Genomic DNA, 19,584 nt, shown 5'->3' with positions numbered 1-19,584 from the left:
TAGAAGATCCGTTGGATACGTCGCTTCCTGCCGCAAGGGGCAACCTGAGCGATCGACTGACTCTAAACAAAAGAAAGTATTAGGGTTTTTGGACCGGTCCAAGTATTGCCTTCCCGCTGAAGCTTGACATCACTGTACATACCACATCGAGACTCTGTTCAGGGTTCAGACGGAGGAACCTCCGTTCATGCATCCCCTTCGACATATACATTTTTGATTTTGTTTTAATTTTTTAGACTTTCTTTCATAGACATTCCTCACATTGAGAGCAGGGGAGAGTTAGATTCTATTACGTTTCTCTCCCTCTCTCTTCTTTGTGCCCTCTTCCCGAGTCCACATATGTGTCTCGGCGCTAAACAAAATTACAATGTAATAATAGCATAACTTGTCTATATTATGAACTATAATGTCCTCTCGCTATGCCCGACTCTAATTAAAGTAGCCAATCCCTACTCGTCAACCCATGCCCTATACAAGTGGACTCCTCCCCGGCCCTCCTCCTGTATATCTAGTTAATTTATAGGGCTGTTAGCACTATACGTTATCGAAAGGGGTTCGTCAAAAGGATACAAAGTGGATCTGTGTCAAATCTCGCGACGGCCCCAGTCTCGTTTCGAATTTAAAGGGGAATCCATAGTGCCTCGGGCCAGTGATGGGGTATATACAATGTCTCAAATGTAATATTGATATGGATGTGGCACTGTTGTCATGGTGGTCATGTCATGAGACTTGCTGCCGGTCGTATATCTAGGCGCGAGATAGTATGCCTCTTACTTGACTGCTAAATTGGGAAAGGAGATTTTGAGTTTTGAAGGTTCTTGTTGCCTTTTGGTGGAGATGAGGGTATCTTAGCGTTTACATTGAATGATATTGAGAGAACAATGTGGACCCCTCATTACCAGACATTTATATACTGTACTGTACCTGTGAGGCTGAAACCCCTTCGCACACCATTATCAATGGTCCAGCGAAGACGAATATCAAAAACCACACAAGCCTATCTTGGTATATTCTGCACGTATTGTTCGCAGAAGGTTGACGGTGTTCCCTCTTGGGGGTGGAATAGTAATTTACGATATGGAAAAGTACGGAATTATACTAACCCATAAACATACATAACCAGTATTGAACTACAATATTCCCCCTTGTTTCTTGCATATACCTTACTCCTCTGCACAAGTAGTCCCTGTCGAGCTATGCATTCATATGCGAGTCGCAAACGAGTTGCCAAGTACATGTGCATGGATTACCACTAGTCGAAGAGTATCAAGGATTACAGTACCTCCCATTCCATAAATCCAGACAGAATATGACGAGTATGTGCAATGGTGCCCGGGCACTGTCGATTTACAGAGGTGTCAGGTGATGGGATGCCCCGGGCATCTCTCTGGCCTTGCTAGCATTAAGCATACAGTATGTACATACATGCATGAAATACTGTGTCTCCGTCTGCGCTATCATCTGACCAAGTCCCACCTGCACAGCTTTATTGATCTGGTAGCCTGTTGGCAAGTTCCAGATCGTTTACGCCGATGATGTAAGTATATGCGTTTTTGACACAATAATACTTATAATCCTAACTGATTTATCGGAGATATATCTTATGAGATTCGGCTGTATTGATATATACGACCTTCTCTGTATTAAACTGGAAACAAGTTGGAAGAGGTACATTACCAGTGTGGGTAAGTCACTTCTGTTTACAATATCCCTAGCTACGTGTGGCGGGAATATTTTTAGTACCCTTTTTGACCTATTCTAGCCACTGGTAGATTCTCGTTGTTGCCAAGGATATAGACATGGAAATGAAGGGCCGGAATCGGCTCCCATTTGTGCGAAGACAACACGTCCTCCTATCGATAGTACTAGTATTCAACACAGTGCACTGCGTTCTGGAAAAGCAGTATATACCAACATGAAATCTTTCGCTGGAACAAAACCAGCCGCCACAAATATATCGAATAATCAGGCGCTATTGATGTGGAAGCTCAAGGTTTTTCTTCACTCGCAAGTGACTCTTGTTCTCGAAGAGTTAATCTGCTATTTATTAATGAGCTCGTTCTACCTAGCGTACAATACCCGATGACATCGAGCAGCTGAGTTCTATTCAACTCGGATACAGCGGGGGTAGACAAGGCTGACAGATGCCAGACAACCTCTAATAGGCACGAGAGTTCCAGAGAGGACAAGACAGCAACGCTTATTACTTCGTGAGTCTATGTCACTGGGCTCTCTACCTAGCCCAGACTCAGATCCCGCGCTAATTTTCTCTACATACGCCCCAGGACGACAGACAGGTACTCAGCAAAGACCCAGAGGAGCTAACGAAGCGTCTAGGTATTGATCACTTCTAGTCTTCTACCTTGTTCTCTATTGTTGAAACTTTTGAGTCACCTCACAGCTGATTTAGCTCAGTCTTTAATTCATTCGATTACTATTACAGCAACAGTGGGCAGCGACGAGTGTGAATTCATGAATACGATACCCTTCTTGCTCACCGAGGTGGAAGAGTGTAATTCTCAAGCACGGCTTCTTCAGCGGGACAATGGCCACCTGATTTCCTGTCAACTCAGCAAGATATGAGCACTTATGGAGCTATCCCACATGAACATATACACAGGTACCACACGGATTCTCTCCCTGTACGTAGGATCAGTATCAGCAAGGAGACATACGACACCATGCCAATGGCGAATAGAGTAGTTGTCTCTCCCCATTGGTCTCGATCTCAGCCTCAGTATTCCCTGCTGCTGTGTATGGGATATACACCTCTAGTTGCTAGTGCCGGGGCACAGTTGTCTGCTTCTGGGGACTATAGTCATGGGAACGATGGGATGCGGATTGGCATGTTTCTGATATAAATAGGATAGTGAGTTAGGATGTGTAGGGGAGTGCCCGCATATCCTGAACGGGACGCCTGCACCGACAGTGGTATGCTCTTCACTACCATCATGCAGCAGCTCGGTGTTGCTTGGGGTACCGTTGCAGATAAGCTCCTTTGCTAGACATGCCAATAACACTCACTGGGACGTTGCTGAGATGTATTGCCATCTAATCCATACAAGGCTGAAGCGCTCAGCTTCAGATTCTCTAGATTCAACCTCATTTGGGGTGTCGTGTCATTGCATCTAGTCCACCTGTGAGCCCTCCTAAACCATATCAAAAAGGGTGCACAGTTGAATATCTTGGTATGGAAGGGGCTCATTGACGGTGAGGGCAAGTTTACCGACTCCTTTGCGGAATGGAGTGGCGGCGGCCAGGTAAGAAAGCTTGGGTCTTGTGTCATAGCTACCGTGTAGGGTACACCAAGGAAAATAATAGCTCAAGTCCTGACCATACTACTAGGATACTATATCGAACAGTCAATAGCTCTGGTTCCCTCTTTACCGTTGAAGGGTTTAATCTTGTTCATAATATGAGCTTAATCTTGCCTTCTTGTCGTCTATTTTATGCTTAAAAACATACACTCCTGGATCTTTTCTATGGTAACCGGCCCTCCTCGTTACTCCTCTGAGTGGCCCCAATATATCAGTCAGTTAAATAAACAAGTAGCCCTATCGCTAAATTTCTCCAGAACTACTTCACCGTGCATGATCTTGGTACTTATTATATATGTTGATTTATGCTCGGGATAAAAAAAAAACTAGTCACACATGTATGGTAATGGCGGATATCATGAGCATAGAGAGCCAGGTTAGTCTCGTGGGCATACACCATAAGACAAAAGCAGCCTCATATATTCCCTCGTCCTCGGGTATTAACATGTTATGGGCATGTAGATCTCGTGTCTCGACCGCAGTCATTGGAGTTTACTAGTATATGTGTCAAGGCATATCTTCTAAAACACTCTTTTCACCAAAACGAGTGCTAATATATATCCAGGAACAACTATCATTCAGACACCCAGCATAGGTTATGCTCAAGTACTCCATATTCTATAGTCACAAGACCCGCTCTACGCATAAAAGAATCAACCACTCAACACCAATCCAACAACACCCCATAACTCCACTATACCCACTTACAAGATATAAACTCTGGTTCAGAAGTCCCAGTTTTGTTTTATATTACTTGGTATATAAATATTAAAGTTGAACTATGACGACATAAGAGGGCGGCTGGCCTAATGGTAAGGCGCTAGATTTCGGCTCTAGAGATTGCAGGTTCGATCCCTGCGTCGCTCGATCTTTTTGTCTTTTTGGCTCCGATCATGCATACATACTATATACACCCTTGACTGGTTAATTATTCTGTAAGTAGGGGTCGTGGTTAAGGAGAGGGACATGCTGCTAGAGTGAAATAATGGTCTTCGTTGATATCTGCTACTATACTGATCAGTATAGTTTGCGAAGTACTCTAGATAGGTCTTGCCTCGGTCTTCTAGCAGGACTATGTGTCGCGGACTTACCTCGACCGGAGCTACTTAGATGAAATTACTACTGGGAGCCGGCGGTTGATATTGACCATTGTACATGTCTATCTAGTGTACATCTCAGGGTAGAGTAGAGTAAAATACATTATTTACAGATCAGCAGTCCGCCCTGCCGAAATACCGAGGGAAAGAGACCACGTCCCGGATGCTGGAGACGCCAGCCAGGTATCCCAGGAACCGGTCAAACCCGAGACCAAATCCTCCATGGGGCGCTGTTCCCCACCGCCGAAGATCCGCATACCACTGGAGATGGCCCAGGTCTTCGCCGGGCAAGAGGTGAGGGTACAGCGGCGTCTCGGAATCGGCTTGTGTTCCTGCTTCCGTTCCCGCACCCGGAGCGGGCGGTGCGCGGGCCTTGATTAGCCCGTGCTCGCGCATGTTCTGGATGATCTCGGGAAGGCGGTGCTCGCGGAGCGAGCCTCCTGCGACTTCGCTAACCTCTGGGAGGAGGAGATCAAAGCAGGCGACTGTTTCGCCTGGTGCCGCGGAGCCGTCTCCATTGGATGGTAGCATGTAGAATGGCTTGACAACCTTAGGATAGTCGGTCACGAACACGGGACGGCCGTTGTGAATCACGTCGACGATATACTTCTCATGCTCCAGTTGAAGACCGCCGGTCCATTCGGGTGCATGTTCGAACGTGGCTTGTCCCTTGGCGACCGCGTCCTGGAGCTTTTCAATTGCTTGCGTGTAGGTCATACGACCCCATTTGGATCCCTCCATCATATCATTCCATCGTTGGCTTAGATCAGCACCGGATCCTTCAGTTTGATCTTGACCGGACTCGCCCGACCGCTTTGCGGACAAGATCTCCTGGCCAACAGGTGTATCATGTAACCGACGAACCAGGTCACGGAGAATATACTCCACGGAGTCGGTCAGTGAGTCTAAGTCATGCATGTAATTCATCTCCGCCTCCAGCATGTAGAACTCGCTAAGATGGCGCGGCGTATCACTCTTCTCGGCCCGGAACATGGGCGATATCGTCCATACGTTTCCTAACTCTGCTGCGTAGGCCTCAAGGTGGAGCTGCGACGATACCGTCAGGTATTTGGGTGCCCGAAAGAAATGCTCGCCCTCTGACTGTGCCCCAATAGCTTCCCGCGGCAGAACTGTGAATGTCTCTCCAGCACCTTCACAATCCGACGATGTGATCAACGGTGGGTGGACTTGAACGTAGCCCCCGTTCGGGGCGAATCGAAACACATTTCCTAGCTGGTACATGCATTCGGATCTGAACCGCGAGAGGAGGGAGTTGAATGGTGTGCGCATGCGGAGGTGGGGAATCTGACGAAGGAAGTCGGAGCTGTGGTACTTTTTCTGGATGGGGTATGTCTGTCCGTAATATGATAGTTAGCTGCATCGCCCTTCGGGTCTTTCGTATAATCTCCAGAAGGCCTTGTCTACCTCAGGGTCTGCTTTCCCAAGAACATTCACGTCTGTCGTTTGAAGCTCATGAGTTTGCTCCTTGCCCGGTGGGCAAGCCTTCCAGATTCCAGAGATTTCCACAGCAGTTCCAGTAGACAGTCTAGAGATACATTGATTAGAGCCCAGTTCCCCGGAACCAGTCAAGGGTGGTCAAGCCCAGTAGGAAGGCGGACGTACTCGGCAGCTTGTGCTGGCTTCAAAAAGGCCTGTAAAGGCTCAATTGTAGACCCATCTGAGATCTCGGCGAACGCAAAGCGTTTCTGCTTTCGGACGGAGCGAATAAACCCATTCAACTTGATCTCTTGATCTTCCAAACTGCAGGGTCCATTCTTGCTTTGCTCAAGGACCTGTGCGCATCGTAAGAGCGTGGGGCTCACGCCCTGGCCGGCAGGTTTATTGCTTAGTCTGGCAACAGACGTAGCGAAGGTTCGCCGCCATGTTCGCATTTCTTGTAGAAAAGGTACCGAGCTGGTTGTGGTGATGGCGTTGAGGGCTCTGCTCTGGGGAATGCGCGTGTGCCTAAGCGCCGGAGGACGGCGCGCAAATTAACTTATTGGTCCGATAAATAGCTTACTGTTATCTCCGCACCTTTCGAACGAAACTGGATAAAAAGTCACTTAGGAGAGCTGAAGTATACTATATTATTCTGTGAATTAGAATGGCCATAACAAGCCCCGCTAGCTCAGTTGGCTAGAGCGCCAGACTTTTAAAGCAAAAACTTGCTGCAATCTGGATGTCAGGAGTTCGAGCCTCCTGCGGGGCGATGTTCTCTTTTTGTCTGTTTATCTTTTGTTTGTGTGTTTTTTCCCTTCCTCTTCTCCCTTTCAAAAATAGTTTATGGTTTTTTTTCTTCTTCTAATGAACCTATTCCTATTCATATATGTATGTATCTCGTGATTCTCTAATGAGGGACTGGTGTATTTTAACCACCACCTTACTAACACCAACTCCGTTTTGTCTCAACAACAGTCTGTTACCATAGAAGACAACGAACTATGCAGTCTGGCCCCCTCTATCTCGTACTTAAGCCACACTCATCCACATAGTCAATTAGCATTGGAATCGTCAGCTAGTAGCTGTAATCTAGACATTTATGTTGAAAGTGTATTGGGTCACAGGCGGTCCTTCTCGTTCTTGGTCCGTTTATAGCACCGGTTATTCAGTAAGGCCGTAGCATCTCTACCATGGCAAGCCCTCCCCATATATCTTCTCATACATTGCTAGTGCTCGAAGCGGGAAAGAGTAGATGTAGTAGTAGTATTTAATATGACTGTGAGCGCATCAGCATTGAACTCGGATTGCCGGCGGTGGAAGAACATACCACGTAACAATCCCACAGCCGACGGAGTATTCTTGTTCCCATTCACCGTTTGGCTTTTGTCGATTCCAGATGAGATCAAGTCCTCGTTTGATGGGTTCTGGATCAGGGTAGCCGGCGTACATCAGCGCGAGGCAAGACCATGCTGTCTGGACTGTGTGCGACCGAAGGGCTCGTACGTATGAACCCGACATACGGGACTAACAGAGGCATTCCTTAGTTTTCAAGTCTTTCTCCGTAGGGAAGATTGGAGGTACTCACATCTAATGTCTCTCCCCACCCCCCCGTCCGACTCCTGCATGTCAAACAGGAAACGACAGCCCTCTCTGACCACGGGAGAGTTCTTATAGCTCCGTCCACCACAGTGCAAGGCTTCCATGGCAAAGAAAGCGCCATACGTGAACGTGATCCCCCAAGAAGCCATCCAGCTACCATCTTCCTTCTGGCTCCTCTCCACGTATTGTACCCCCCGCTCAATGGCATCATCCACTTCCTTGGACCGATACCCGCTCTTTCGATCCCTGAAAAGGTCCAAAGCCGTGATGCAGGAAGAGGTACACTCCACGTAATCGTGTTCCGTCATCACCTGGCCGAACATTTCAGTCCCATTGAGGTGCTCCAGCCACTCACCGGCGCCGATGGGTTCGAAGCTGCTATAGCCTCCGCTTGCATTTTGGATATATAGTAATTGGTCCACAGCCAAATGAAGGTTCTTCTCACTCATTTCTCGGAGACTCGTCTCCTTCTCCAACAGCAGAATCGCTTTCAGTGCTTCGGCTGTGCAATCAGAACAAGGGATCCCATGGTAGCGGGCGGTAAAGGACCACGCGCCCAGCCGACTTGGATAATGACAAGAGGGACAATCCTCCCACTCTTCCACAAGCTGTTGCTTGATCAGGAACTCATAGGCATGGCGGGCATTTCCGTGGAAATCGGGATGATTCGCAAGGCCCGTATACACGAGTGACTGCAGCGCAAAGGACGTGTCCCACATGTGTCCCCCGTGAATACTCATGGTCTGCATGCCCGAAGAACCCATCCACAGGTACTCCAGACTCGTTTCTTGCATACGCTTAAGGGCAGGGGAGTCAGGACCCTCGGCACAGTAGAAAGCAATCATGTTCAGCCAACCGTCGAGACTGACAATCCCGGTCGAGGTGGTGGCCCTTTCGGCATGCTGAAGGATTTCTCATGCTCTTTGCTGTCCCCTTTCCACTAGCTTTGTCGGACGAATCCATGGAAACCACACAGCCTTGAGGGTCCAGTTCAGAGTCTGCAGCACCCAGCCTTTAGCCTGATGTCGCTTGGACGCGAGCACCACCCCTTCGAACGCGGAGAAATTGACGGAGGAGAAGTCATCTGGAAACAGCTCTGCCCGAATTTCATCCAAAACATCATTAGTCGGGACGGTAAATCTCTTAGAGGAGAAAAAGCACATCGCTAGATAGACGTGGCGGGGGATGATGAACCATTGCCATGGGCTGACTGGAAGCCACTCAGGGAGGAGCCTGGCAGCAAGTCAGTATACTATCTTAAGTATATCAATGAGACTAAAACCTTACCACATCTCCACCGGGTAAGGGTCAGTACCTTCCCAGTCATACAGACCCAGCAGCGCAAGCCAGAACTTGGCCCAGCATGGGAGATAGACCGCTCCCCCCCGGTGCAGGTAGTATGCCTAGGCTTTACAAAGATGCTTATCACTGGCGGGGACTCCAATGAGTCGCAGGGCAATGTAAACCAATGTTGTACCCATCAACGAAGATTCCTCTTGCAAATACGTTGCCAGCCGCCGTCTGTCCGTTGGCAGTCGAACATGAACTGGATCAATTCAATAACGTAGGCTTCATCGATTTCAGCGCCAGTGATATACCAGGCGATAACCATCATTGGCGTCACAAAGAAGATACAGCTCAAGTCAGCGCCCCAGCAGCCCAGATCGCGGATCTGTGTATTGGCTTGAAACCGGGTACCCTTATAGATGGCTTCAGCAGCTGACTTGGGTGGGCCGGAGTCGGGAATGCCCTGGATTTTCCGTGTCAGCGTGTCAAATCATCCGAGGACACTCGCCACGGGTGAGTTACTATTGAAAGGTCCAAGAAGAACTTGGTTGTCGCATCTTGCGGTCGAGCCTTGCGATCCTCCTTGTCATTCACATAGATCCACCTCAGGCGTCCCAGATCTTCGGTCACCACCAGGTGCCACCCCTCGGTTTCAGTGCTTTTCGTGTAAGATGGGCGCGTCTTATCATTCTGATTGATCCCCAGATGGTTCTTAATCTTCAAGGTGTACTTGCTTGCCATTGCTCAAGATGGTAACCGACACGGGTATGAGAAAATCAAGAGTGCGCTGAAAAGCCGGGTAATCGACTCCTTATTACAGCTGAATCGCCATCCACACATATGCAGGTAATAAGTTGCTAAGTGATATTTCCGATTTCGGTATTGAAGAAGATCCACTATCTAAGTTTAGGAGTACAATGTAAGGACGATGTTATGCGTGATCTCAACCCGAGTGGCAAATCAGATATAACAACAACTCTCACGCACAATAAACTTCAATAATTTCCTCGATCTCCTAACTTGAGGTTGTTGCTCCAAGGGCTAGTGGATATAAAACGTTGGCCGGTGCTCTATACATGACACCATTTTTCTCATAGATGGTGGTAGCCATGTTCGACACGGCACCCTCACCCCTGGCTCTGGGGTTCTGTTTCCTCGTCTTCATATGCCTTGCTCGATGTTTGAGGCTGCTAAACAAGCGTTCCTTCCCCGTCAATGCCCCTAAATTTGTCGCAGGATACCCGCTCGTGGGAGTTCTGCCATGAGAGTATGACTGCCTCGCCCACTGGGAACTACAGCTACTATCTTGGCCGAGATTGCGTCGTGGGCCTGTCTGGTCCCCAGGGGCGCAAGACCTTTTTTGAGAGCCGGGATCTCGATCTGGACCAAGGGTTCGGTTTTTTGTCCCTCTGCCCCTCTCATACAAATAATTCAAGTAGCCACTCCTGACTCTTACCACCAAATCAGGGTCGGCCTGTTTTTTCCTATTAGCAGCGCGGTGGAGCGAGCCTCGGATCAATCCGCCGAAACGCATGGCTCGCATCTCAAGACTGCACTGCGCACGGCCTTGCTGCGCACAGAGGCCCTGGAATCTGTGCCGACAGCCACACTCGCCTGTACCAACTCAATCTGGAAGCACATTGCGGCGCAAGATCTGATCGACCCTTTCCAGGAGCTAAGCTGGCTATATGCGCAGTCTTCCCTAGCAGCGCTAGGGATGGAAAAGGTGGCACAATCCCCCGGGTTATTGAGGAAGGTAAGCAGGCTGGTCGCCGTCTTGGAGGAAACTTTTTCGACCATCGATATGATCGTCTCGTGGCTGCTGAACCCATTTCATATCCCTGTAGTTATCGCCATGGGGCGGCTGTATGTGATGCTGTGGCGAATCATCCGCCATCAGAAGTAGCAGCAGCAGCAACAGAAGCCCGAATACGGGATGCATAAGGGGGTAACGCAGCATCTGATTGCGAAAGGGAGAAGTACCAGGGCGATTTTGAAGGTGGGAGGGATCTCTTTTCTCTGGTTGACTGTCCATCGAGTGAAGGATACTAAAGACCTATTAGGTCGTGATGGTGGTCCAGTTTGTAGCTCAAGCGACTGCCCCGGCGATCACCTCATGGTTACTGATGGGACTTGCAACCGATGCCCATTGGATGGCTCGCGTACGCCTGGAAGTTGACCAGGTGCTAATCAAGTATCGAAAGAAAGGGCAGTCCGTGGAGCAAGTACTCCAAACCCTGGATTTACATGTCTGGGAGCATGAGTTTCCGCTCCTCGACGCCTGTTTTCTGGAAACTATCCGAACTCGGGGGGTGCTGTTGCCAGTCCGTAAAAATATCAGCCAGACAGACACTCCGATTGGGGATACAGGCGAGGTGATACCGGTAGGAGCCTATGTCGTAAGTCTTGGCTACTCATAGAATGGCCGCTCCGCTCGTTGATATTCTTCTTTTGACTAGACTTACCACGCGGACGAGGAGCATATGAACCCGGAGATCTACCCCGATCCGCAACGCTGGGATCTGGGGCGCTTCCTGTCGGATCGCGCAGAACATAGGAAAGAACTCATGGGGTATATAGGCTTTGGAGTGGGGCGTCGGGCATGCCGTAAGTTGATGTCCCCGAGAAATGGTCCATCTTCTAACACAGGAATGCATGTTTACAGCGGGACAAAGAGTAAGCTCAAACGTCTAGAATCGAAGCAGTATAGCAGGCGGACGCTAATCATAGCCAGTTGGCGAAAATCCAAAATTCCATGTTCGTGGCGAGGTTTATCGCGATGTTTGATATTACCCTGTGTAATGAACAAGGCAGTCCAGTCCAGCAACTTCCAGCACCGTCCCATGAACCCTGCCACTTTGCCCCCAGACCGGAATCACCTGTGCGGCTTCGATGTACCGACCGGTCATGAGAAAATTACTGCTCTTTCCAACAGCAAACCCGGCTGTATTAAAAGGGACGGGTATACATAAATTGAGGCCATTTCTTGGGAAGGATGATAACACGGGTATGTTGAGTACCATCGAAGGACGTATACACCTGATATACGATAGCTCCTTAAGCAATCCTGGTTAACAGTCCAATAAAGAAAGAAGCTTTCTAGCCTTTATCAAAGGTTAGGCTCTGTTGATATACGAATTATCTGTCAACCAAAATGACCAGATACCGGAAATAGAAAGACCCGGATCATTCAGCCATCACTCCTGACGGTCACGTTTCAACTATATAAAGCATTGCGGATTCAGAAGATTCAGATAGAACTATTGAAGTAGTTCAGGGATTAAGACCCTCATTCATTCGTTTTGTGACTGCTACCTTTGTAGGTATGATGTGGACAGCTTTGGGAGTAATATATATCAATCTGCGGCCCCACCGCCAGTCCGCAGCTCATGGTCTTTTTCTCGTCCTACCAGGATTATCAACCTAGCCTCGTGCAGACAGAGTTCCCTTTCGGTAATCAGTCCTCAGCCATGGTGATACCAGATATAGCTGTCCTAACTTTGGATAATTTTGCTTTCTTTGTGTGTGTGTTGTTGGGGCCTTAGCCATCCGGTCTAGTCTCGGGTATATTTTCTCTAAGAACATCGTAATAGAACTCTGGGAGGAAGGTATACATACATATAGGTAAGGGATGAATGTGTATTTACTCCAAACCGCAATCCTTCACCTCGCTCAGTGATCAGGTAGTCAACATATAATCCCATAACAAGCCTCACACCTGACCCAACCCCTCACCTTGCTCTACGCCAACATCGGCGCTGTCCCATACCAGATCCTATAGTATGTCCACCGCTGCAGATCTTCGATCTTACATTCTGATTCAATAATGGGGCGGTATTAGAGGGATTATAGTAATACTTACTCTACTTTATAGATTAGAGAACTATTGTATGGGTTTAAGTAGAAAGCGTTTAGATATGGATAGTCAAGCTTTTATGTGGAGTATATCTTAATCTACTAGATGGCCAACACATGGTCTTTGGTGGGCTAGTGCCAGGAATTATTAAGCTTCCCTCATATAGACAGAATCTAAAGAGATCCGCATCCACCGCCCGGATGGTCTAGTGGTATGATTCGCGCTTAGTATGTTCTTCCTGCACTGAACCAGTTACCTTACAATTTACTAACAACACCTCCAGGGTTCACCCAAAGCATTGACTGCGCGAGGTCCCCGGTTCGATCCCGGGTTCGGGCCTATTCTTTTTGCCGTTTCTTTTTTTTTGTCGGTGGCAGGAGGGCGGACGGAGAGACAGAGGTAGATAATTAGGGAGGGGGCTAGCTACTTACTACCTCTGGCCTCTCTAATAGCTAGACCCAGTCGACTCCTAATACCATCCCGACCTTTCTACTGTATAGGACATGACCCTTGTCCTGCACCTGCTGCCTTCGGGTACTCCCAACCCCTCATGTCGACAACTGTAACAATCCACAAGTTTGACAAGTTTGACAGAGACGGTCGAGGCCGTAGTAATAGTAATCGCAGCAATGAGCGGCAACGACACGAACAACCGGACGGATGGCAAGGGCGACCATATTACAACTACAAATTCACCACCGACAAGTCGAGATGACAGCAGAGGTCGAGGTCGCGGTCGAACTGCAGGTTGCAACTCTACAGTTTACCATACCAGCCAGGACTTGTTTGGGTGCGGTTATGACGGCCGTGAGGTCTTACACAGCCCTAAGCTAAGGACTGCCACTAAGGCTTCTGCTATTTCCATCAATTCTGATTTGGCCTCACCTCCTAACGCCGATTCGGCAATCAAACCCAATGCCGAGTCCTACTTCCCGTGTCGCAGCTGGCAGTTTATCTGCATCTCGAGCTGCGGCTGACATTAAAGCGAAGAGGAAATCTCTGGACACTGGATCCCGGAGTTTCAGACGACACTACGCCATTTAGGGCTAATTCCATCAACTTCACAGATTGCAGACTGCCTGTGGCATTGGCAGATCTGCATCCAGTCTTCGTTGAAGCCTACGGGGCTGTTTCCTTCGAGATCAGGCCCGACATCGTTATTGGCGGCGCTTTAGACTACACCTTGACGCTGTCGAAAGTCTGACTGGTGTCAGCATTAGCCCAAATTTTCATTTCCTACTCCGAATTAACGCAGACTGAGTTCGAGACGCGCACTGGCATTGAAGTTGCTACCCTGGAAGCTCGGCGGGGCCACTGTGCGGTAGCGTACGGTGCACTATCGCGAGGCCAGTACTGGCTTCGCTGCTCGTTGCTAACACTCGCGATTTACGGCTGGAACTGACACCTCTACGACGGCAATACAGCGCACATTGACTCTAATCTTAGTGGACGTTGCATGCTGACACACCTGTCACGCTTGCGAGGACCGTTTTATCTAGAAAGGCACATCAATATCTATATCTTGTCCGCCTTGTTTGATGGCAAATTGTATTGGTACTAGGCCAGGCGAGAGCTTGCATATTAATAATTGCGGTCCCGTTTGAATGCAATGACTCGGAAGTTTCCGCTGCTACCTTCATCGACGATGCTAGTGGATTTGCTGGGTTTTTCTAGTGAAGTCGAAGGACAAGATTTTCGAGGGTTTTACCTAAACGGCTAGATGTATATCTCAAGCGGCGATTTGACTACCAAGTAAAGTCTGTACACAGCGACAATACCGGCAAGCATGTCACTATTCGCGCATATTGCAAAGGTCGAGGTATCGTTTGGGACCTAGCCTAGCTCACACTCCGGAGCTGAATGGCGTTGCAGAAGTGCGTAATCGCCATCTTATCAAGTCCCTCGTCGCTCTTATGTCTGCAATGCAACTTCTAGACTGTCTTTGGCATCAGCTACTACTCGACGTTGACTATACGTCCAACCGACTATGGAGCTCAGGCGTCGAGATAATGCCATACGAGACGTATTACAGTGAACGGCTGGATATCTCGCACCTCCGGCACTCGGCTATCCGTGTTGGTATATGCCTATGAAAGTGCGTAAATCTAAGCTTGAAGAGTATATGGCAGCGGCCGAACTGCTTGATTACGACGGCTTGGTGAATATTTACTTGACGATATCCACAGGAAGCCTATTATCACTACTGACCATAGCAACTTCAAGGAGTTATCTGTAAAGTATTTACCGAGCCCGGAAGGGTTTGGAAGCTTTCTGAAGAACATGCGTGGAAGACTCTCGGATTGAGTGGGGCATGGGACGAACGAAGAAATGTGCCGATGAATGAATGAATGAATGAACAAGGACGGCGAAATGAGGGTTACAGACAAGGGAAGTACCAAGAATGCCTTAATCACGAGATCACATTCCGACAACCCTTGCTTGATAAATTAAGTAAAATAAGATAGGGATATAAAAAAAAGGGCAAAGCCAAAAAAAGTCAGGCCCGAACCCGGGATCGAACCGGGGACCTCGCGCAGTCAATGCTTTGGGTGAACCCCTGGAGATGCTGTTAGTAAATTGTAAAGATGACTGATATAATATCAGGAAGACATACTAAGCGCGAATCATACCACTAGACCATCCGGGCGGTGGATATCGATGTTTTGAAATTATACCTATGTGAGGGGGAAATAGATTCACTGTGTTCCCATCTGGTATGGTTTTCTCTGCTGGATCAACTCGCACAGTGTGGCTGTGCATGCCATCGAGCGTTCCCCTCTTCAATAGATAAAAATAGAACATTTAAATTTAATCCGAAATCATACAACAGGGCTGAAACCAAAACTACAGAAAAATCCCATTATAACTTAGAACTCTTGAAAACCTGAGGGTCGTACGACCTTGACATCTAATTGCACCCTACTACTAGTAGAGCGCCCAAACCCCCATAGGATAGGATTCATGCAGGAAAACCACCTTAATCACATTGAAATTTAATGTGAGAGTATGTGATCTTCCAACAGGACCAACGTTATCCTTTTATGCACTTGTCGAGGTGTCGCTATCACTGCTTGCATTGTCATCTTCGGTATTAACGCTTGGTGTTGGGCTGTCCAATCTATGATCTGATTAGCTGGACCTAAACCGGCAAACCTTGTAACCTTGCACTTGGACACAGGATTTCAACATACTTGAGCTTGAGAAGGTCTTTGCCAACATCCTTCAGAAACCCGAAAGATGCCTTTGCCGCCTTCTTGGCGGCTTTCCCAACCGCTTTCGCAGCCTCTTCAGACGCATGCTCGGCTTGGTACACAAGCTGGGCAAGTAACGCCTCGTCGGCAGCCTTACATGCGAGGACCCATTGTCCGTCAACCTCACTTGAGTCCTTATACACAGTTGACCCATGGATTTCAGGGTAAAAGCGGGTCTCGTCCCTCCCACTGACGACCATCACGCTGCGCCGGTTTGTGTCGGGCACTCGAAATGACCCGCTTGTCAGTGAAGTGGCACCTACCACACATTGATAGACAACCGAACTCGACATTGACACAGACCTGACCTGGCAGCTTTGCTCCCGAATACCGCCATTGTAGTCGGTATCATGCTTCGTATAAGTAGACTGCCCACCAAGATGGTAATACAACCAGTCGTCCCGGGAAGATGTTAATTGCACATTCTTGAGTGACATCTGTGGGTGTAGCTCGACAGTCCGAGAGGATTGCGGGTTTGCACGTCTCTGGACAATTCCACCACCTGGTACAACTGTTTCCCTACACGTCATCTCAAGGGTAGCCTGGATCACATAGTCGTATTCAGACTTCAGCTCATAATTTGGCGCATCACCGTAGAACTGAATGGCGGCAGCAGCCGTCACGAATGTCAAACTTGCCAATAACTTCATCATGAGTTTCGATGGTCAGGCGTGAACTGAGTTTGCCTAAGACCTGTTCCACAAACCAGTTCTTTGTCAGTTTATTGGCATGTCCCCCCAATGGGTGAAGAGTGCCTGGCATGGGTTTCACGTACGATTAATATGAAAAGGTTGCATTATAGAAGAGAATAATACGAGTGGACAGACAGTATATATATGCATTGAGAGGATGGGGCCGATTGGCCATCAATAGGGAATTAGTTATATCAAGCAAAAGAGGAGGAAATTACCATGGAGATCCACTGGTTCCTGGGCTATTCAAGATCTACTCGAACCCAAATTTGTGGGTAATTATATTCACTAGTTGGGTAGTCTAAGACTGCAAGGGCTCAAATCGCTATCCTTAAGTGGATACTCGCTTAGCCAACATCTAAACTTTATTTCTGCTCAGCTCGGATTTCTTAATAGTACTCGGCTGCTGGCTCTGGCGGCTATTTTACTATGGGAGAAAAAAGTGGACCAGGAGGTTTGATCGGAGTGCATTCCCATCATACAGAAGTGCTCAAATTTCCAGAAATTCTACGTCTTAAATTTTAGATCCATATATCTCTTTAATAGCTTATACAAGGTAATTGAAAAGCACTATGCTATGCATTTGCTTTTAATGGGGTGTAATCGCAGTACAGTCTACACTTCAGTATTCTGTATCACATACAGTTAATGACCCATTGTATTAAACTCTTTTTTCTAATTTCTGTCTATCTCAAGACTTCCAATACCAAACATATTATTATAGATTGTCTTGAAATATCCGCTAGAATTAAAGTGAACAAATGGTGTGACTATCCTGTCTAATTAGCACTGGAAGCCAATCACCCACTAAAAAGACAACAGTCCAAAACAGCGGCTTCTATAATCTAATACCTCCCCTACAACCATCAATTCTTAATTCTGATACATAACTTTATAATACAGAGCCTATAAATAGAAGGGTACGCGTTACAAGGTTCGCAGTCACTTTAATCGACAGGAATACGGTTTCATGTTCGCCAGTTCTATCCTTTCTGGTCGACGACCCTTTCCCCTTTGTGTCTTTATAGCCTACTCGCTTAGGTATTAGCGTTTTCAGGATGAGCACCTTACATTCTCAAATAAAGGTTGCAGGATACTGGTAACTTCTGAAAACACGATCTTAACTGCTCCCCGCCTTATTCGCTGCGTAGGGACCTCTGCCGAATTCAACCCAGAATTTTTCAACAGAAACTTAGCATCTGAGGAAGGGCTTTCAGTGTTTGTACCGCACATCAAAAAGTTTACTATAGAATAGGACAGGGTTCTAGTAATTACAGATCAGTGTTTACCATATTAGGTTTAATAGAATAAGTAGATCTTTCATGGAAGGCACCTAATCTAGGGCACAGGCGACACACGACTGTTCTACCAAAAGACCAACACGAGTTACCTCTTGCGGGCCCTAGAACCTCCTAAATAGCGCGCTGAATAGTCTAAGGTCCATGTGTCTTGCTAGTATTCGTTATACAACTGAAGCCTTTTTTCTCGTGAGGCTCTGAACATTTACCTCAAGAAAATCATATGGATCACCTAATCCCCCAAAAGCAGATAATCAACGTAGCCTTCTTGTGATTAAATACAGCACCTATTAATTCTTGGTAGTTTCCCAATTAAGATATTTAGGCTCAGATCAAGCTCACTTTCGCCAGTAATGTTCAACGACAGCAATACCCTCCAATATCTTCGGCTTATAACTCAGGGGGGTATCTTAAGTTACGGATATACTGTAGTCTGGCACAAGTTTTCTCATAGAGAACGGCACCAGTTCAGTATTGCTACTCATGGGGTTGTGCCGGGGGCACAGGAGCAGGTGCCATAAGAGTGACCAAGACCCGGTGTCAATATCCAAGATCCACAGATTTGAGACTGATGATGCCGCCTAAGTTTACTAGCCGGGCTGGTAAAGATAAAGAGATTAAGATGTTAAGATCTAGTGGAGGAGGAGGAGGAAACAGAGGCATCTTATAAGTGCTGGGCGTGTCTGGTAAACAGGGGTCTCTTGGCTGTAAAAGAGAGCCATTTTCGCCGTTGTCTTGATCAATAGCAGAACTGAGGGAATCAGTTCTGTTAGCGCTAACTATTAAATTATGAGAATAATTAATAACTCCGGTGTATTGAAACAAAGTGGTTGAGTAGGTATACATCATACGAAGTTTATTTGCGGCTTATTGAGGGATGGATATATTAAAGATCGTAGTATCAATAACAAGATCAGTAGTAAATAAGAGGTGTATGTCAAGTTCAGTCAGGCTTTGACAGCTCACTGCCGTGTTATGTTGTATAGGATGCAGGCAATTAACCTTGGATTCCAAATGTGTCCATCTGGAAAATTAAAGCAACCGTACAAATGTCGTGCAAACGTAAGGTTTCTGGATATCTAGTTAAGAGGCTGTTGTATGCAGTCAAGTTGATTAACAGTGGCTACCTGGGCTTGTGGCCTATGAAGTTATATGCAAATACTACAAAGGTAAAAGCTAGGAACTAGGTAAGAATGTGCCCAGGTGGTATTCGGAGAAGATTAAGTAAATAGGGCTGTAAAGATGGCACCGTGAATCTGAGAAAAGACTTTTTCTCTTATATAAACCTTAATAGAAAAATAATGACATCAACTGCCCGGATGGTCTAGTGGTATGATTCGCGCTTAGTATGTCTTCCTGATATCATATCAACTATCATTTCAATTTACTAACAGCATCTCCAGGGGTTAACCCAAAGCATTGACTGCGCGAGGTCCCCGGTTCGATCCCGGGTTCGGGCCTGACTTTTTTTACTTTCCTTTTTTCCGCCCTGTGCCTGTCTATAGAATTTATTTTTAGATGCACCTATCAACAACACTGTATGCCAGAAAATGTTTCATACTTTTGGAGTACAGCGACGATCATAATGATGATGATGATGATAATGATGCCCGAGATATGGATATTGAGATTGCAAGGCGCTCACGGGGACATTTATTTAATTTCCTCCTTTCCGCTATTCTTCCCACCATGTAAGGGGGGCTACTAGATGGTTTCTTCAATGGGTGGTAATGTCACGACAGTAAAT

The 19,584-nt window shown here is 47.3% G+C and overlaps 3 protein-coding genes across 3 annotated transcripts; 1 reads left to right on the top strand and 2 right to left on the bottom strand.

Annotated features, from left to right (window-relative positions):
* Nucleotides 1–4,528: 4,528 nt before the first annotated feature.
* On the bottom strand, nucleotides 4,529–6,306 carry ABOM_005527 (asparagine--tRNA ligase SLM5; the record flags this gene model as incomplete). The annotated part of the gene is made up of 3 exons (XM_022532656.1): nucleotides 4,529–5,767; nucleotides 5,840–5,960; nucleotides 6,038–6,306. The coding sequence occupies 3 exons, from the start codon at nucleotides 6,304–6,306 to the stop codon at nucleotides 4,529–4,531; spliced, it is 1,629 nt and encodes a 542-aa protein (XP_022389536.1).
* A 733-nt stretch (nucleotides 6,307–7,039) lies between these two features.
* ABOM_005526 (uncharacterized protein) lies at nucleotides 7,040–9,481 on the bottom strand (the record flags this gene model as incomplete). The annotated part of the gene is made up of 7 exons (XM_022532655.1): nucleotides 7,040–7,130; nucleotides 7,182–7,378; nucleotides 7,459–8,355; nucleotides 8,428–8,686; nucleotides 8,741–8,831; nucleotides 8,960–9,203; nucleotides 9,263–9,481. The coding sequence occupies 7 exons, from the start codon at nucleotides 9,479–9,481 to the stop codon at nucleotides 7,040–7,042; spliced, it is 1,998 nt and encodes a 665-aa protein (XP_022389537.1).
* A 474-nt stretch (nucleotides 9,482–9,955) lies between these two features.
* ABOM_005525 (uncharacterized protein) lies at nucleotides 9,956–11,527 on the top strand (the record flags this gene model as incomplete). The annotated part of the gene is made up of 5 exons (XM_022532654.1): nucleotides 9,956–10,131; nucleotides 10,208–10,496; nucleotides 10,804–11,139; nucleotides 11,200–11,416; nucleotides 11,475–11,527. The coding sequence occupies 5 exons, from the start codon at nucleotides 9,956–9,958 to the stop codon at nucleotides 11,525–11,527; spliced, it is 1,071 nt and encodes a 356-aa protein (XP_022389468.1).
* Nucleotides 11,528–19,584: the final 8,057 nt, after the last annotated feature.

Source organism: Aspergillus bombycis (genome assembly GCF_001792695.1).
Source record: "Aspergillus bombycis strain NRRL26010 chromosome Unknown contig00038, whole genome shotgun sequence".
NCBI classification, from domain to species: domain Eukaryota; kingdom Fungi; phylum Ascomycota; class Eurotiomycetes; order Eurotiales; family Aspergillaceae; genus Aspergillus; species Aspergillus bombycis.
This window is presented reverse-complemented; position numbering and strand designations above follow the sequence as displayed.